This window comes from Medicago truncatula, chromosome 7 (genome assembly GCF_003473485.1).
Source record: "Medicago truncatula cultivar Jemalong A17 chromosome 7, MtrunA17r5.0-ANR, whole genome shotgun sequence".
In the NCBI taxonomy this organism is placed as follows: Eukaryota; Viridiplantae; Streptophyta; class Magnoliopsida; order Fabales; family Fabaceae; genus Medicago; species Medicago truncatula.
In genome coordinates this window covers 37,119,626-37,139,962 of record NC_053048.1, presented here as the reverse complement: position 1 = coordinate 37,139,962, position 20,337 = coordinate 37,119,626, and the positions used below count along the sequence as shown (strand labels likewise).

Genomic DNA, 20,337 nt, shown 5'->3' with positions numbered 1-20,337 from the left:
CCCTCCATCTCAAGACCTCCCTCATAAAAGAAAAACTCACCCTAAAAGGGAATCTCCCAAGCTTACCTACTAAATTTCTTTACCAACAAGCCTCCGAGTTTTCCAAAACAAACAATGTTGAGGCCTTTTACTCTATCCTAGCTTTACTCATCTATGGCCTAGTATTGTTCCCAAATATTGACAACTATGTTGACATCCATGCCATCCAAATTTTCCTCACAAAGAACCCAGTCCCCACATTGTTAGCTGATATATATCATTCCATTCACGATCGAACCCAAGTAGGTCGTGGAGCTATCCTTGGTTGCGCACCCTTACTATACAAATGGTTTACCTCTCACTTACCTCAGACCCACTCCTTTCAAGCCAACCCAGAAAATCTCTCCTGGCCCAAAAGAATCATGTCCCTTACCCCATCCGACATAACCTGGTACCGTGCCACTTGTAACTTCACGAACATCATTGTTAGTTGTGGAGAATACTCAAATGTACCCCTTCTCGGTACGCAAGGAGGAATCAGCTACAATCCTATCCTTGCCAAACGTCAGTTCGGATGTCCAATGGAAGCTAAGCCAGATAACATCTACCTACAGGGTGAATTCTACTTCAACCATGAAGATCCCTCAAACAAAAGAGGGAGATTTGTCCAAGCATGGCATGCCATTCGCACACTCAATAGAAGCCAATTGGCGAGAAGATTAGACTCTTTACAGGGGTCTTACACGCAATGGGTCGTCAATAGAGCTTCCGATCTGGTCTTACCATATCATTTGCCGAGGTACCTATCTTCAACAACCCCAGCTCCGGCTTTACCCTTGGCCCCCGCAACTGTGGAGGAATGTCAAGAGAAGTTGGCCCGATCGGAATGTGTGAGTGCTACCTGGAAAAGGAAGTATGATGAAGCTATGCTCAAGGTGGAAACTATAAGTGGTAAGATAGAGCAACAAGAGCATGAGGTTCACAAGCTGAGACGACAAATAGTAAAAAAGAATGTTCAGATCCGAGCTCAGAGCACAAGGCTATCACAATTTATCAGCGCAGGGGAGCGTTGGGAGTTCTTCAAAGATGCACATTCAGATTCTGATGAATAGTCTACTTCAAAGAGCTTGAGAGTTCCCAGTTTTCTTTTATTTTTGTTTTTAGCTTTAAGTTAGATATTTATCTTATTTTTTTGCAAAGTCTATCCCTTGGCTTCGTTGTTTAGAAAGGGAATCATCTTATAGTATGCGAATCATTCAATGGAACTCTCAACTATGATATTTACAAAAATACTTTCATAAGTCCTTCGATAAAAGAATATACGTCTATTTTTGCATAAACATCATGCATCATCCGGCATTTCATAGTCTCAAATCAAAGTCTCACACAAACTTCCTTTTCCAGAAAAAGGGTCAACTCGTTTCATACGGTGGCCCCACGTATCATCTACAAGTCAACCCGTACTCACTACACTCGAGCAAACGTAAAGAAGAAGATGGATTATCTTGAGCAGGAAAATCGGGTACTTCGTGAAGAAATGACAGTCATGCAGACTAGGATGGACGAGATGGCTGAATTAATAAAAACAATGGCAGAAACTCAGACTCAAGCTCAAGCACAGATTCAAGCACAAGCGCAAGCATTGGCACAAGCGCAAACTCAAGCTCAGGCCGTAACAGAAGCACAGGCCCGATCACAAGCACCTCCACCCCCTCCTCCCATCAGAACTCAGGCCGAGGCGTCTTCTTCTTGGACACTATGTGCTGACACTCCAACGCAGTCCGCTCCGCAACGTTCCGCGCCTTGGTTTCCACCTTTCACTGCTGGGGAGATATTTCGTCCTATCACTTGTGAAGCTCAGATGCCCACTCACCAGTACACGGCTCAAGTACCCCTACCTGCCATGAGGGTCACTCCAGCCACCATGACCTACTCAGCACCTGTGATACATACAGTCCCGCAAACCGAAGAACCTATCTTTCATTCAGGGAATGTAGAGGCTTACGAGGAAGTAAACGACCTACGAGAAAAGTATGATGAACTACGCCGAGACATGAAAGCCCTCCGTGAAAAAGGGAAATTTGGGAAGACTGCGTACGATCTCTGTTTGGTACCGAGTGTGCAGGTACCTCACAAATTCAAGATTCCAGACTTCGAGAAATACAAAGGGAGTTCTTGCCCTGAGGAACATCTAAAAATGTATGTGAGAAGGATGCCTGCGTATGCCCAAGATGATCAGATTCTTATTTACTACTTCCAAGAAAGCTTGACCGGCCCTGCTTCAAAGTGGTACACAAACCTAGACAAAACAAGGATTCAAACTTTCCGTGACCTTTGCGAAGCTTTCGTGGAACAGTACAGTTACAATGTAGACATGACTCCGGACCGAAGTGATCTCCAAGCCATGACTCAGGGAGATAAAGAGACGTTCAAAGAATATGCCCAACGGTGGAGAGACACCGCTGCCCAAGTCAGCCCACGGATTGAGGAGAAAGAGATGACCAAGCTCTTCCTAAAAACTTTGAATCATTTTTATTACAAAAAGATGGTCGGAAGTACACCAAAGAGCTTCGCGGAGATGGTTGGTATGGGAGTACAGTTAGAAGAAGGAGTCCGAGAAGGACGCTTAGTAAAGAATACAACTCCTGTCAGTGGGACCAAGAAGACCGGGAACCATTTCCCGAGGAAGAAAGAACAAGAAGTCGGTATGGTGACTCATGGAGGGCCTCAACAAACTTATCCAGCCTATCAACACATTGCTGCCATCACACCCACCTCTCACCCTTTTCAACAAACGAATAACCATCCTCAAATACCACAATATCCTCAAATACCACAATATCCTCAATTCCCACAAAATCCTTCACCACAAAATGTCCAACCACAAAGTGTCCAACAACAAAATTTCCAACAACAACCATACCAACAGCAACCATACCAACAGCAACCATACCAACAATACCCATATCAACAATACCCTCAACAAAATTTCCAACAACAACCTTATCAACAACGCCCACAACAACCTCGACCACCAAGAATGCCGATTAACCCAATACCAGTCACCTATGCAGAATTACTTCCCGGCTTACTCAAGAAAAACCTTGTCCAAACTAGAACAGCTCCTCCTATCCCAGAAAAACTACCATCTTGGTATAGACTTGACCAGACTTGTGACTTCCATGAAGGGGGCCGTGGCCATAACATTGAAACTTGTTATGCCTTTAAAAGCACAGTGCAGAAGTTGATCAATGATGGAAAAATAACTTTCACAGACTCGGCGCCAAATGTTCAAACAAACCCATTGCCGAATCATGGTGCCGCAACAGTCAACATGATCGAAGATTGTCAAAAGACTCGTCCCATTCTGAATGTTCAACGTATCAGAACACCCTTGGTCCCGTTACATGCCAAGTTATGCAAAGTCGACCTTTTTGAGCATGATCATGATCTCTGTGAAATATGCCTTATGAACTCCGGAGGATGTCAGAAAGTAAGAAATGATATTCAAGGGCTTCTAGACCGAGGAGAGCTTGTGGTCGAAAGGAAGTGTGATGATGTGTGTGTAATAACTCCCGAAGGACCTTTGGAAGTATTTTATGACAGTCGAAAGTCAACTATCACCCCTCTGGTGATCTGCTTACCGGGTCCACTGCCATATGCTTCTGAAAAAGCCATTCCATACAAATACAATGCCACCATGATTGAAGAGGGTCGTGAGGTTCCAATACCGCCTTTGTCTAGTGTGGATAATGTTGTTGAAGACAGTAGAGTTCTGAGAAATGGGCGCGTTGTTCCCATAGTGTTCCCAAAGAAGATTGATGCTATAATAAACAAGGAGGTTCGGACTAAAGATGCTGGTATCGCCAAAGAAGTGGATCAACCCAATGGGGCTGGTACAAGTGCAGAGTTTGACGAGATTCTCAAGTTAATAAAGAAGAGCGAGTACAAGGTTGTTGACCAACTGATGCAGACTCCATCCAAAATATCCATAATGTCTTTATTACTAAATTCTGAGGCCCATAAGGATGCATTAATGAAGGTCTTAGAACAAGCTTTTGTGGATTATGATGTAACAGTGGGACAGTTTGGCGGAATAGTAGGGAACATCACTGCATGCAACAACTTGAGTTTCAGTGATGAAGAGCTCCCAGCAGAAGGGAGGAACCACAATCGGGCGCTGCATATATCTGTGAACTGTAAAACCGATGCTTTGTCAAATGTACTGGTGGATACTGGATCATCTTTGAACGTGTTGTCCAAAACAACTTATACCCAACTCGCTTACCAAGGCGCACCTTTAAGACGAAGTGGGGTAATGGTGAAAGCTTTTGATGGCTCGAGGAAGGATGTCCTTGGTGAGGTGGTTCTACCTATCACAGTTGGGCCACAAGTTTTTCAAGTTAATTTTCAAGTCATGGACATTCAAGCTTCATATAGTTGCTTACTGGGTCGACCCTGGATTCACGAGGCAGGGGCTGTCACATCCACGCTGCATCAAAAGCTGAAGTTTGTGAAGAATGGGAAGCTAGTAACTGTAAACGGTGAAGAGGCTTTATTGGTGAGTCATTTGTCATCTTTCTCTTTCATTGGGGCAGACAATGTCGAAGGGACACCTTTTCAAGGGTTTACTATAGAAGATAAGAATACCAAGAGGAACGAAGCCTCTATCTCGTCTCTGAAAGATGCTCAGAAGGTCATACAAGCAGGAGGGTCCACAAGCTGGGGAAAGCTGATAGAGCTTCCAGAAAACAAGCACCGAGAAGGTTTGGGTTTCTTCCCATCTACTGGTTTGTCCACAGCCAAGAAGGGCACTTTCCACAGTTCGGGCTTTATCCATGCAATCATTGGAGATGATCCTGAAAGTGTGCCACGAGGTTTTATAACACCAGGAGTATCCAGCCACAATTGGGTTGCCATAGATGTTCCTTTTGTTGCTCACTTGTCCAAGTAATGCATTTGTCTAGTTTATGCTTTTCTTTTCAAAAAAAATCCTTTCGCCCCGCCCCAAGCGAAAGTGAACTTATCTAGGGCTTTTTATTTCAAGAAATTATCATCAATAAAATAAAAATGTCGTTTTTTTTTCCCGATGTTTTGTCTCATTTTCTTTTATGCTTTTCTGAAAAGTGGTAATACAAAAAACCCAACATGAATTTTCAAAAAAATCTGCATGTATCTTTTTTCTAAAAAATCATCCATCACATGTGCAGATTAGAAATCGACGAACCCGTTGAACAACATAACCCCATGATCTCTCCCAACTTTGAGTTCCATGTGTATGAAGCGGAGGAAGAAGAGAATGAAGAGATCCCTGACGAAATCTCTCGACTACTCGAACAAGAGAAGAAGACCATTCAGCCTTATGGGGACGAACTAGAAGTGATTAATTTGGGCACCAAAGAGGACAAAAAAGAAATCAAGGTTGGGGCATCGCTCGAAACAAGTGTTAAAAAGCAAGTGATAGAGCTCCTCAAAGAATATGTTGATGTGTTTGCCTGGTCCTACCAAGATATGCCGGGTCTAGACACTGATATTGTGGTACATCACCTACCTTTGAAACCTGAATGTCCGCCAGTCAAACAAAAATTGAGAAGAACACGTCCTGACATGGCTCTCAAAATCAAAGAAGAGGTACAGAAACAGATCGACGCTGGTTTCCTCATCACATCAAATTACCCCCAATGGTTAGCTAACATAGTTCCTGTTCCAAAGAAAGATGGTAAGGTCAGAATGTGTGTCGACTACCGTGATTTAAACAAAGCTAGCCCGAAAGACGACTTTCCTTTACCTCATATTGACGTGTTGGTTGACAGTACTGCAAAGTCTAAAGTCTTCTCATTCATGGATGGATTCTCCGGTTATAATCAAATCAAGATGGCACCCGAAGATAGAGAGAAAACATCATTTATTACACCTTGGGGCACTTTCTGTTACAAAGTAATGCCGTTCGGTTTAATCAATGCCGGAGCTACTTATCAGAGGGGGATGACTACTCTTTTCCACGATATGATACATAAAGAGATTGAGGTCTATGTGGATGATATGATAGTCAAGTCGGTTACTGAAGAAGACCATGTCAAGTATCTACAGAAGATGTTCCAGCGCCTGAGGAAGTACAAACTTCGTCTAAATCCCAACAAATGCACTTTTGGTGTCAGATCCGGAAAGCTTCTAGGTTTCATTGTCAGCCAGAAAGGCATCGAAGTAGATCCTGACAAAGTCAAAGCCATCAGAGAGATGCCTGCTCCGAGAACAGAAAAAGAAGTAAGGGGTTTTCTTGGACGACTAAATTACATCTCCCGGTTCATTTCTCATATGACTGCAACTTGTGGGCCGATATTCAAACTACTCCGCAAAGAACAAGGTATTGTGTGGACCGAAGATTGCCAGAAGGCTTTTGACAGCATAAAGAAGTACTTGCTAGAACCACCGATTCTCATCCCTCCAGTTGAAGGAAGACCTTTGATCATGTACCTAACAGTGTTAGAAAATTCCATGGGTTGTGTGCTCGGACAACAAGATGAAACCGGAAGAAAAGAGCACGCCATTTATTATTTAAGCAAGAAGTTTACTGAATGTGAATCTCGCTACTCCATGCTCGAGAAGACGTGTTGTGCTCTAGCCTGGGCTGCCAAACGCCTCCGTCATTATATGATTAATCACACTACTTGGCTGGTATCTAAAATGGATCCAATCAAGTACATATTTGAGAAGCCCGCTTTGACAGGAAGGATTGCACGGTGGCAGATGCTACTATCTGAATATGATATCGAGTGCCGTTCCCAGAAGGCAATCAAAGGCAGTATCCTTGCTGATCACTTGGCTCACCAACCACTTGAAGACTATCGACCTATCAAGTTTGACTTTCCTGATGAAGAGATTATGTATCTAAAGATGAAAGATTGTGACGAGCCACTATTCGGAGAAGGTCCTGATCCGGATTCAGTGTGGGGTTTGATATTTGATGGGGCTGTCAATGTATACGGCAACGGCATAGGGGCAGTACTCCTTACTCCTAAAGGTGCTCACATCCCTTTCACAGCAAGACTCCGGTTTGACTGCACGAACAACATCGCTGAATATGAAGCCTGCATCATGGGTATTGAAGAAGCCATTGATCTAAGAATCAAGAACATCGAAATATATGGAGATTCAGCTCTTGTAATCAACCAGATCAAAGGAAAATGGGAAACTCTTCACGCAGGACTAATACCTTATCGAGACTATGCAAGACGTTTATTGACCTTCTTCAACAAAGTGGAATTACATCATATTCCTCGGGATGAGAATCAGATGGCGGATGCCTTGGCTACTTTGTCTTCAATGATCAAGGTGAATCATCACAATGACGTGCCACTAATCAGTGTCAAATTCCTTGATAGACCCGCCTATGTGTTTGCCGCTGAAGTAGTTTTCGACGATAAACCGTGGTTTCATGATATTAAAGTGTTTCTCCAAACTCGAGAGTATCCTCCTGGAGCATCCAACAAAGATAAGAAGACTCTCAGAAGATTATCTAGTAATTTCTTCCTGAATGGGGATATCTTGTACAAAAGAAATTTTGACACGGTCTTGCTCAGATGTGTAGACAAATATGAAGCTGATTTATTGATACATGAAATACACGAAGGATCCTTCGGAATTCATCCTAATGGGCACACAATGGCTAAAAAGATATTGCGAGCAGGCTACTACTGGATGACAATGGAATCAGATTGCTACAAGCATACCAGAAAGTGTCACAAGTGTCAGATATACGCCGACAAGATTCATATGCCGCCAACTACACTCAATTTACTTTCCTCTCCGTGGCCTTTCTCTATGTGGGGCATTGACATGATCGGAAGGATTGAGCCCAAAGCTTCGAATGGACACCGTTTCATCTTAGTGGCTATTGACTACTTCACTAAGTGGGTTGAGGCCGCATCATATGCCAATGTGACCAAACAAGTGGTGGTCAAATTTATCAAGAATCATATCATTTGTCGTTATGGCATCCCCAACCGGATCATCACCGACAACGGAACAAATCTAAACAACAAGATGATGAAAGAATTGTGTGATGATTTCAAGATCGAGCACCATAACTCTTCACCTTACAGACCCCAAATGAATGGTGCTGTCGAAGCTGCAAATAAGAATATAAAGAGGATTGTCCAGAAGATGGTGGTGACTTATAAAGATTGGCATGAAATGCTTCCCTTTGCATTACATGGATATCGTACTTCTGTACGCACATCAACAGGGGCAACTCCCTTCTCCCTGGTATATGGCATGGAGGCAGTACTTCCTGTAGAAGTCGAAATTCCATCATTGAGAGTCCTAATGGAGGCTGACTTATCGGAAGCTGAATGGGTTCAGAATAGATACGACCAGTTGAATCTAATTGAAGAAAAGCGCATGACAGCCCTATGTCACGGACAATTATATCAAAAAAGGATGAAGCAGGCCTTTGACAAGAAAGTTCGTCCCCGTGAGTTTAAAGAAGGTGATCTCGTGCTCAAAAAGATTTTCTCTTTCCAACCAGACTCCCGAGGCAAGTGGGCTCCTAATTATGAAGGTCCGTATGTTGTTAAAAGAGCCTTCTCAGGTGGTGCCATGACTCTACAAACCATGGACGGTGAAGAACTTCCACGACCTGTAAACACAGATGCAGTCAAGAAATACTTTGTCTAAAATTTTTAAAAGAACAGCTCGGTAAGTCGAAAACCCGAAAAGGGCGACTTAGGCAAAAATGAGCGTCTCGGTGGACTGAAAACCCGAAAAGGGCGGTCCAGGCAAAAATTAGAGACAATAAACAGAGATCATTATCCTGATAGAGTGAAAACCCGAAAGGGCAGTCTATGCAAAAATTAAGGATTTAAAAATAAAAAAATAAAAAAAAATAAAAAAAATAAAAAAAAAAAAAAGAAAAGAGACAAAGTAACTGCATCCAGTCGAACACAGATACACTTGGGGCATACCTGATATCAAAAACATTCGAGCCACAAGATAACGGATTTCAAAGTTGCTAGAGAACGATAGGGTTATGAAGTTCAACGTACCTTTCCATTTTAAATTACCATTTCTTTTCAAACTTTGTAAATAACTCCATGAAGTCATGCCATTGGCATAGCGTCATTCGATTAATAAACTTTGAGCCTTTACCTCTCTTTTGACTCCTACTTGTTTTGTTTCTCGATTTTTTCCTCTTTTACTGATGATAATACTTTGAAATAGATTTCTAAAAAGGGTTTATATAATAAAAAGCATAAACAAATAGATACAACTTGGCACTCGGGAGTAAGAAAGGCATATATCGACTCAAGAGAGGTTAGATCCTGCTAAAAGCGTGGCTCGACACTAAGGAAAGTCTCTGAATAAACAAATACAAAAATAATACAAAAAGCTCGCTAAGTTGAAAACCTGAAAAGGCGACTTAGGCAACAGAGGGCATCCCGGTGGACTGAAAACCCGAAAGGGCGGTCCAGGCAAAAATTAGGGATTTTCTTTTAATAAAACAAAAGGTATGACTGCGGAAGCATACCAATGGAAGGACACTCTGTACCGGTTTACAAATGGCGACTTCTTCAGACTTCTTTCATCGACAATGGGCTCACCCCCCAGGAGGCACCAGTGGCTACCTAGTGCCAGGTTCTTACACCATCAACGGCTCGATTTGCTCACAATAATATCATCTCCAAGGAAGGTTGCCGAGTGTTTGTAATGCAATGTCGGTCCGACTCCCATCTTACCTGTCTTGTCTCGGTTCATCGACTCACGTGTCATGTACATTCATATATCCATACATTCATGCAATCATGCATTCACCAATATTTTCACATAATCACACGTTTATGCGTACACGACATATGCATAACATCAATTCACACGTAATTGCATCAGTCAAAGCTTACCGTTGTGTCAAGCCGCAAGTTTCTACAAATGAGCGTTTTCCATTTCAACTTCAATTTCAAAAGTGTCATCCCCGGCGTAAAGTCGTGCTAGTTATGTCACTAATCGATGTCAATTTCAATTTCAAATTCAAAAGTGTCATCCCCGGCGAAAAAGCCGTGCTAGTTATGTCACTAATCAATTTCAATTTCAAATTCAAAAAGTGTCATCCTCGGCGAAAAAGTCGTGCTAAGTCATGTCACTAATCAATGTCAATTTCAACTTTAGTTTCGAAGTGTCATCCCCGGCGGAAAGCCGTACTAGTCACGACGCTAGTTAATCTCGATGTCAACTTCAAACTCCAAACTTTTCAAGCGACCGATTCCAACAAACGAATAGCCTATGCCAGTTTTTTTTTCCTTTCGAGCAACTAGTTCCAACAAACGAACAACTCATGACAATCTTTTATCTTTATGCCCAGCGACCGATTCCAACAAACGAATAGCCTATGCCAATGTTTTTTACCTTCCGAGCAACTAGTTCCAACAAACGAACAACTCATGACAATCTTTTATCTTTATGCCCAGCGACCGATTCCAACAAACGAATAGCCTATGCCAATGTTTTTTACCTTCCGAGCAACTAGTTCCAACAAACGAACAACTCATGTCGATCTTTTATCTTTATACTCAGCGACCAGTTCCAACCAACGAACAGCCTGTAACAAGTGGCCAATTTCAACCAACAAATAGCTTGTATCCTTCTATTATTTCATTTTTCAAAACCAAGTCCACAAATGGACATTGAAGTCTGAACCATTGCACTTTGTTTCGAGATGTCGAGACAATGAGGAACAACCATCTTCCCCAGTGAAACCAGATTCCCCAGTAAAGTCGGATCCCTTTCTTCGAAGAATTTGGGTATCCTAGTGTCTTTTCATTCCAGTCGAGCCGTCACTGTCATCATGCATTCATAATTAAATCATGAGCATTCATAAACCTCTTAGGTCAAAATTGGTGCATTTTTGTATTTAAGTCTCTTCGGCTCGTCGAGTCGAAGATTTTACCTTCGAATCTCTGAGCGAAGAAACTTAAATAGGGGCATCTGTCATACCCCAAATTTTGACCTAAGATCCCACTGACACACGTCTCCGAACTCGGACCAGACTCGCATTTCAGTGAAAAATTCGGCAGGGAGGTATTTTGAAATACCTCATAAAATTCCGAATCGGGCCCTCTTCTCTCAGTCTTTAATTATTTATTTCCATCTTTTAAATTTTTAGTTTAGAATTCTAATTTTAATTTTAGTCCAAGATTAGATTAAATTTTTCTTTTTTTATTTATTTTATTTAAAACCAAAAATGTAGACATTATCCTTTTATTATTAATTTTTCTTTTTAAGTCCCAAAAAGTCCAAAAAATCCAAAAGTGTCCAGGTTCAAGATAACAACATCACGCATACGCTGTTCTAATCCAAATCCGGATTCACGCTTTCTCTGAAACAAATCCAGTAAAAAACAGACGCATTTCCTTTTTTCTCCTCCACAAGCCACTGATTTTGTGCTCATCAGTAACAAATTCTAGCCTCAAACTCACTCTATAAATAGAGACCTGCACAACAATAAAAAACACAAGAAAAAACAGAGAACAACAGAAAAGCAGAGACCGGCACGGCAAGCAACAAACACATCCCACAGAAAAGCAGAACCGGTACGGCAACACACACGCACACACCCACAGAAGCGCGCAACCAACACAACAAACGCATCGCACAGAACCGGCACGGCAACACGACACACGCACACACACACAGGAGCGACACAACCCCAAGCACACAGCAGCGCAAGCCAACATCATAACAAACCCGGATCCACCAAAAAAAACAAAAAGGTATAAATTTCTTTCTTTTTTAGATCTAGACGTTTGGGTAAAGGTTTTGGGAATTTGAAGGTTAGAAGTGAGCAGAGGGAGGGAAGTAGAAGAGAAAGAGCAAAAAAAATCAAAAAAATAAGCTGTTAGGGTTCCGGCGCGGTGGCGCCGCCGCGCTGGCCGGCCAACCACCGCCGGAACCCCCTCACCTCCACCGGAGAAGAAGAAGTAGAGAGAGAAGAGAGGATTTGAGGGATAAGAGAGAGAAAGAAAATGAAAAATGAGAGAAAGAAAACCCTACAACCCTTTTATATCCCCCAAACGGGTCAACCCATGACCCATGACCCGCGACCCGGTTCGTTTCCTTAAGCCCAATTCTTTTTTCTGCTTTCTGCACACCCCTGTTTACCACTGCACCCCACCATGTGTTTGGACCTTTTTTTATTCTTTTTCGTATTTATTTATTTTTCTTAGCGTTTTAATTTTATTGCAGACCTTAGAATGTAAATAGGATTTTATGTAATAGTCATAGATTTTATATTTCTAACTTAGGGTAGCCGCGCTTTTTATTTTTATGCTCCGTTAGTTTAATTTTTTTTAGTCCAATTATTCAAAAACAACAAAAACATGCAAATAACAAAAATCACAAAAACATTTTCATAAGCAAACCTTGATCCAAATCAAGTAATCGTCTTTATTTTATTTCTTTCATAAATCAAAATTGCAATCAACTTTAAATCTACTTTAAGTCATTTTTCTTTTAATCTAAAAAATACAAACAAGCTTATTTTGCCACTTGGCTTTTCCTTTTAAAACCTTTTTTCAAAACTAATAAAAAACACAAAACCAATCAAACGTTGTTTTCTACCCCGAACTACGAGGTTTTGATCCTTCACGGGTACGTAGGCAGAGGACACTCGTCCTTCCAAACAATAAAAAATGTAGATAAATTAGGTCTCACTTTATTTTCTTTTTCATCACATTACTTCTTTCTTTTCAAAAGCAAGCAAGTTATAGCACATTGAATTAAATAAAATCAAGAGGTTCTCGTAGAGTACTACGAACATAAAGGGTGCTAATACCTTCCCTTTGTGTAACTAACCCCCGAACCCTAAATCTTTTCAATATGGGGTGTTTTGAACTTTTTTCCCCTTTTCCTTAAAAATTAAATGTTCAGTCGTGAAATATTTAGCGAGTCAAAAGCTAATCAAATAGCCTTGATCTCCAAAAAATGACGCGACAACAAGCATGTGGTAAAATTTGATTTTCCAGAGCATCTTCCCTTCTTAATATTATTAAGGGGGGATACCTCATCCATTATTAAGAAACAAAACAGAGACAAGTCACCTACAAAAGAATATGAATTCTGCTCTTTATTTAAATCGTTTCGCTCATTCTTAAAGTAAAAGTTCAAAATGCTCATGCGCAACTTAACATGTGCTAGTGTATTATGTACTTATGTTAAGTCACGTTACGTGACTTAAGATGCGCTAGTGTATTATGAGCGTGACTTAAGTCACGCACCACTGAGCCTTAGCGCGAGTTAACTCGCGCTAGTTGGTCGGTGAAGAACAAACGTTTTTCCAACTTTGGTCAGGTTTTCAACATTCAATTTATACGTTTTTAACCACTTTCACACTTTTTTTTTTACCACATTAATGTTAGATACAACCTAGGTTCTCATTTCTACCTATAAATACCCTCACATACTTCCTATATTCCTCACATTATCTCCTCGCACTCTCTCCCCCTCTTACTCTTCTTCTTCTTTGTTTCTTTAGTTTATAGGCTTTTTTATACCCCTTAAGGTAAATACTAGTAGCTTTTGGCGGAAATAGTGGTCCGTTAGGTTGGGGAAAAAGACATCATCCCTTGAGGTAAAATTAGGTTTGGTTCCTTTTACTCCCAAAATATTTTTACCGTGGGTAAAAAGAATCATCATGGGGGTATAAAAGGAACTGAATTTAAATTTAACTCAATGGATCCTGATGTCGTTTTCCCCAACAGGGCGGATCACTATTTTCTCCAAGAGCTATTGGCATATACCGAAGAGGGTAAAAATAACTTTTTACCTCAAGAAGGTAAAAAGATATTAAGTAGATTAGTGAGTTGGAATAAAATAAATGTATTGCTTATTGTAATCTTTGAATGATATTAATAAAATGATAGTTTTATTTATTAATTTTGTTTTTTATTTGTATTTATTTTTGCATTTCTTTTTTTGTACTCTTTTTTGGTTTTAATCTAATGGTATGATGCATTTGCATCAGTTTACAAAACAAAAAAAAAAATCGAATATATTTTCTAATTTTGTATTGAATGAATAAATAAATTAGAATAAAAATTGAATTAGTATAAAATCAAATTTATTTTATAATTTCGAATTTATTTCAAGTGCATAAATAAATTAGAATACAGTAAACAAAATAATTTAGAATAAAGCAAATAAAAAAATTAGACTAAAGTTAATAACATAATTTAGAATAAAGTAAATAAAATAAATTAGAATAAAAAAGATTGAAAAAAGGACTAATTGAAAATAATTTAGTACATAGGTTTAATAACCGACCAAAGTCAGTAAATGTAGTAAAAAAAAAGTGTAAAACTCAATAAAATCAAGGTTTAATAACCGACCAAAGTTCAAAAAACGTGTTCTTGACTTGTGACCACCTGCCAAACAGGCGTGAGTTAACTCAAGCTAGTGTTAACCTGGGCGTGAGTTAACTCATGCTAGTGTTAAACCTTGTGTGTGTTAAGCCACACTACTGTGGCCTGTTCTTCATGCATTTTAATGCATTGTAAATGGTTTTTACACGTTGTTAATTTTTTGCATATATTTTTTGATTGCGTATTGAATAAAAAATTCGAATAAAGTCAATAAATAAATTAGAATAAATTCAGCGTGAATTCGAAAAAAATTGCGAGAGCATGAATTTGAATAAAAATTCTAACTAAAGTTTCGTTACATTACATAAACGACATGTATGTCAACGATTACATTACATTACATGCACCTTCCAACTACAACAATTGTCTTGCCCCTGAATGGGGCAAATTCAAACTTGCTAAACAGCAAGACTCCAACATACGATCAACATCTTGAATGATGGTATTCAAGTGTCAAAAGAATGAGGTGCATTCCTTGACACTTGAATACCATCGTTCAAGATGCTTATTAAATATTGGAGTCCTACCGATTAACAAGTTTGAATTGCCCCATCCAGAGTAAGACAATTGTTGTTCTTGGAATGGGCATTCCAACTACAACAATTGTCTTACCTTTGAATTGGGTAAATTCAAATTCGCCAAACAACAGGACTCAAGCATTTCGCCCGACATTCATGTTTTTCCTATGAAAAGAATAAATTTTTGTTATGCTTGCTTTAGATGATGGTATTCAAGTGCCAACGAAATGAGGTTCATTCCTTTACACTTCAATACCTTCATCTAAACCAGCCTAACAAGAATTTAATCTTTTCAAAGGAAAAACATGAATGTTGGGCGAATGTTGAGGACTTGTCGTTTGGCAAGTTTGAATTACCCAATTTCAGATGTAAGACAATAGTTATAGTTGGAATGCACATTACCCTAACTAATGACGATCTTCTGGCGGAATCAAACTTTTTATGATATCTTCAGTTGATCTCAGCAACGCACCCGCATATCAATCCACTAGAACATGTTGTGCTCCCAAAACATGCTCGTTACGTTTTCGTCGTTTTTTAATTCCACCCAAGTGAATGATACTCTCCCCTCGTCGAGCGTTGTACATTTATACCGAACGTATTCCACCCTCCTTGTGTCTATGGGGTTGACTCCTTGGTTGAATTCATTCAGTTGATCCTTGAGACCTCTTAACGTTACATCAAGGCATCGAACCTTCAACCTCTGAGGTTCTCCACTGTTGAATTCTGCATGAACGTCGATCCACCCGGCCATTGCTTCAAATCTATACAATAAGAAATTAAACACAATCAATGAAAAACTCATTCCAACATTTTATCAAACACTTGGAGTGCAAATTATACATAAACCCTAAAAATGATAACTACAACATAAACATGCAAACATCTAAATAATTAAGTAATATTACTCATTTGCATGTAACATTGTATCATATCTTGCAATTTTATTTTATTTTAAAACAAACCCTAAATCTAAACAAATCTAACATAGTATCTAAACATCATAACAATTAAGCACTATAAGTCATTTGCATGTAACATTCTCTCATTTCTTGCAAAAATAAAATAAAATTTTAACAAAACAATAAACCTAAAAAATTATAGATTAAGTGAAAAAAATCTTTCATACCAACATAATTTAAGTGAAAGCTTACTTATTCTTGTTGTTGGAGTGTTGTTTGATTTGAAGTTCAAGGAATTTTGGAGTTGGGTAATTTGAGAGAAAATTGAGATTTGTGTGTGTGTTGTTTGAAAATGAGGCAGAATGAGGTTCTGCTTGAGCTAATTACAGCATGTAGCGTGACTTAAGTTACGTTTCTCTTATAACTAGCGCATGTTAAACCCACGCTACGTAAGTTAACAAGCATAGGGACGTTTTGGACTTTTACTTTGGGAATGAGCGGAACGTTGGGTAAAGAGCAGAATTCAAAGAATATCATTGGCAAGAATTTCTTTTATCCAAAACCCATCTTTTTTTTATTTTTTTATTGCACTTTTGGCCATTTCATGGGCTACTTGTTGGATATATAATCCTAACTAAAATATCATTGTGAATTAATTACTTTTAAAATACAGAGAGGAGTTGAACAATATATTTTTTTCTTTTAATTTATGTGTACTAATAATATAAAAAGGATTTTACAGATTTTTAATTGCATCTGACAAATTTTTTTGAATGATTTTAACAGTTTAAATATGACAAAATATTTTTTTACAGCCTCGTCACAAAAGATATTGGGAAAAATAATATGGAAGTGTTTTTCTCCTAAAAGAATTTTAAAAACAAAGGAAAGAAGATGGCGGGCAGCTGAGAGTGGTCTAATTGCTTATCTACAAAACTTTATGGTCAAATTAATTATTTTGGACGGTCAAGTTAATATGGCAAACAAACTTCTGATGTCACTAAAATTGTCATCTTTCCCCTAATGAAGCAACCAAATGAATAAAAAATATCCATAAAAAAGAAAGTAAAGTCAAACAAATTCTTAAGAAGTATTCAAAAAGACGTTCCAAAACTAATAAAGAAAAGTTTTTTTTTTTCCTCAAAAAAAGAAGTTTTATTTTTTATTTTTTATTGTGTTGTATTGGGCAAACGTGGAGTATGGACCAAGTATTAGAATTATACGACAAATATCGTCAAAGCTTTTTCTGCTGACTAATTAGCTCATCTTTCTTTTTTAGCACTATTTGGTTTTGGCAGCCCCTTTGTTTAACAATTCACTTTTTTCTACACCTTACATGCTGATAAATTAGTTTCAATAATGTGAATCAGTCAAAAGGATAGAGGAATCACGTTTGGGTGATTTTAAAATTATAAGGAATTGTGCTCATGAATCCATTCTGTCCAATATAGATATAAGAACACACCCAAAATTGAAAAGTGAAAAATTTAATTTTTTTTAGTAGAAAAAATTAATTTTTTATTATCTTGAAATAGATTCTTATCTAATATTAAATTTAATCTGATAGAAATAAAACTTATATAAGCATTTGTATAATTTTTTTTATTTGTAAAATATCCATAAATTTCAATTCAATCTAATACAAATCAAATTTATATCTGCATGTATATAATTTTATTTATTTATCTATAAAATAATCATACAAAATGAAATATAAGTAAAAAAAAAAAAAAAAAAGATGTATGTATTTCATTTCAGCGGAAGCTTGCGAACATGGAGAGTAATCTCTTTTCTAAATTCTAAAAAGGCTGTTGAAGAGAAAAGGACAAGACCTAAAGAATAATGTCTTTTCTAAATCCTGTTAAGCCACCCATGTTATTATATGTCACTTATTACGCACATCATTCTAATACATTTACAAATGTATAAACTTTAAATTTTACTTCACGTCTCCTATCCTCCTTTAATAATATTTCAATTTTTTTTTTTAAATATATTATTTTAACATAAAAAAAAACTATTTTACTTTTTTGTTGGGAAGAACGAACTCATCATATATGTCCAGTATACAAAGATACATATATTTTCTACCTATAACACTATTAGAAAAAGTTAATGAAAAAAAACATAACTATACTTAAAAATGACTATTTTATAGGTATATATGTGAGGGCTCTTAATTTCCTAACCAACAAGCCTTAGGGTTTAGAAAATTGTTCTTCTCCCTTTTAAAATTTTTCATTCCCTTAATCCAACGGGGGTTAATTCACGTTCGGCATTTTTCATCGGTAGCTAATTCACACCGACACTTTTTAGATTGATTCACTCACTTTTTATGTCAGGTCAACTGATCTTAAAAATATCAATGTGAGTTAACTACCGCTGAAAAATGTCGAGCGTGAGTTAACTTGAGTCGAGGGAATAAACAATTTTGAAAGGGAGAAAAGTAATTTTCAGAAGCTTACACGACTTTCAAGGCTTGATATGTGGGCTTTCAAAGATGGCCTTTTTTTACTCAACCCAAAATGGTCCATAAAAACATATAAATATCAGTCAAATATGAAAGGATGGATTTTGTTTTGGATAAAGCGATAAGATTTTGAAATGCATATCAGCCAATGAGAAGTGAGGGACTTCAACAGCCACAAACCTTGAATTTGCATTGAACTATGGAAGTACTTAGCCACTCTGGTCCCTCATTTCAATCACTTGTGGAATCAACAGAACTTTAAGTCATGGCAGCTGCTTCTCCTATGGCAAGCCAACTCAAGTCCAGCTTCACTAGACCTTTGGTCACACCTAGAGGACTTTGTGGCTCTTCCCCACTCCATCAATTACCTTCTAGAAGGCAATTTAACTTCACTGTTAAGGCCATCCAATCTGAAAAGGTAAGCCACTTCCTCCTATTACTTATGTATATTCTCTTTGCTTATAGATTAAGATTTCAATTGGTATATATGTTGTCACGTTTATATATATACATGTTCATTATGTAGGTTTGTTTGAGTAATAAGGCATTAACGTTCAATAAGAAGCCACTGATGATTGATATTTGGCCAAACTAATTTTAGTTAACATATCTTAACTAGTTTTAAATTTCAGTTTAGTCCTATTATTAACAACTTTGACAAAAGCTTAGTCCTGAAATTGAGTCATTTATTTCAATTGGAAACTTCCATTGTTGCAGCCAAACTACCAAGTGATTCAACCAATCAATGGTGATCCATTCATTGGAAGCCTTGAAACTCCAGTTACATCAAGCCCACTTGTTGCATGGTACCTCTCCAACCTACCAGGCTACAGAACTGCAGTGAACCCACTACTTAGGGGAATTGAAGTTGGCTTAGCCCACGGATTCTTCCTCGTAGGCCCGTTCGTTAAAGCCGGGCCTCTAAGGAACACCGAATACGCCGGATCAGCAGGCTCTCTTGCAGCTGCTGGGCTAATTGTTATCCTCAGCATTTGCCTTACAATCTATGGAGTTTCATCATTCAATGAAGGTGATCCATCAATTGCTCCATCTTTGACCTTAACGGGCCGTAAGAAGCAGCCCGATCCACTCCAAACAGCTGATGGTTGGTCCAAGTTCACTGGTGGGTTTTTCTTTGGAGGAATTTCTGGTGTTACTTGGGCTTACTTCCTTCTTTATGTTTTGGATCTTCCATACTTTGTTAAGTAAACAAATTAATTACTCTGTTAGTTTCTATTTGCTTATGTGTGTGCTAATGAGATGATGGATGTAATTACATGCTGTACTTTATGAATCTCACTTTATTACTACAATTTTAAATTCAATACTCTCTTTTATGTTTTTCAACTTTTATTAGAATCATTGAATTCTCTGCAGTAAAAATGTGACTATAGCATGATATTGACATCGACATTAATTTGATTGATAGTTGAAATTGGTTTGCCAAGTATATGGCACAGGCTGTCTGATTTTTTACAAAAGGTGGTGATTTACTTGACTTTGTACAAGGGGCACTTTAAACTCATTTATAACATACAAATTTGTACACAAAAAAAATATAACGTACAAATTCAATCACATTGAAGACAAACAAGTGGAATAGACTATCAATTTGAGAAAACTATTTTTGTTGTTCCTATCTTTTCCATTGAAAATGTGCAGTTTCTATATTGTGACTGCTTGTGAATAGATCAAGCATAGCTCTAAGGTTCTTTCTTCCCATTATTCTTGTGTTTTTTTTATCTCTCTTTGATCGTTTGGGTATTCCTACTTCTTTTTCCCTTTCATCCAATTGTCATATTCACTTTTTACTTTATTAGGTTATATTGCCTATGTGCTTTTATTCTTATTTGTGAGTGTATTGCTTCAATACTTTCTTATATAGCCACCTTGATTTGTAACAATTTCCTCCATTACTGCCCAATGAAGACCGAAGCAAGGAATCGTGTCACTGTCACCTCGTAACACTGGTGGTTGAAAGATCATTTTTTCTTTTTAATGTTCTCTTGGAATACTTAACATTTTCTCATATTATGTTCTAAATTCTAATGTATCTAAGA

General features: G+C 38.2%; 2 protein-coding genes across 2 annotated transcripts; both read left to right on the top strand.

The window, feature by feature from the left end:
- Nucleotides 1-1,474: 1,474 nt before the first annotated feature.
- On the top strand, nucleotides 1,475-4,933 carry LOC112416686 (uncharacterized). The gene has a single exon (XM_024771008.2). The coding sequence runs from the start codon at nucleotides 1,475-1,477 to the stop codon at nucleotides 4,931-4,933; it is 3,459 nt and encodes a 1,152-aa protein (XP_024626776.2).
- A 13,455-nt stretch (nucleotides 4,934-18,388) lies between these two features.
- Nucleotides 18,389-19,604, top strand: LOC11408159 (photosystem I reaction center subunit XI, chloroplastic). The gene is made up of 2 exons (XM_003624114.4): nucleotides 18,389-18,695; nucleotides 18,995-19,604. The coding sequence occupies exons 1-2, from the start codon at nucleotides 18,543-18,545 to the stop codon at nucleotides 19,484-19,486; spliced, it is 645 nt and encodes a 214-aa protein (XP_003624162.1). The 5' UTR covers nucleotides 18,389-18,542; the 3' UTR covers nucleotides 19,487-19,604.
- Nucleotides 19,605-20,337: the final 733 nt, after the last annotated feature.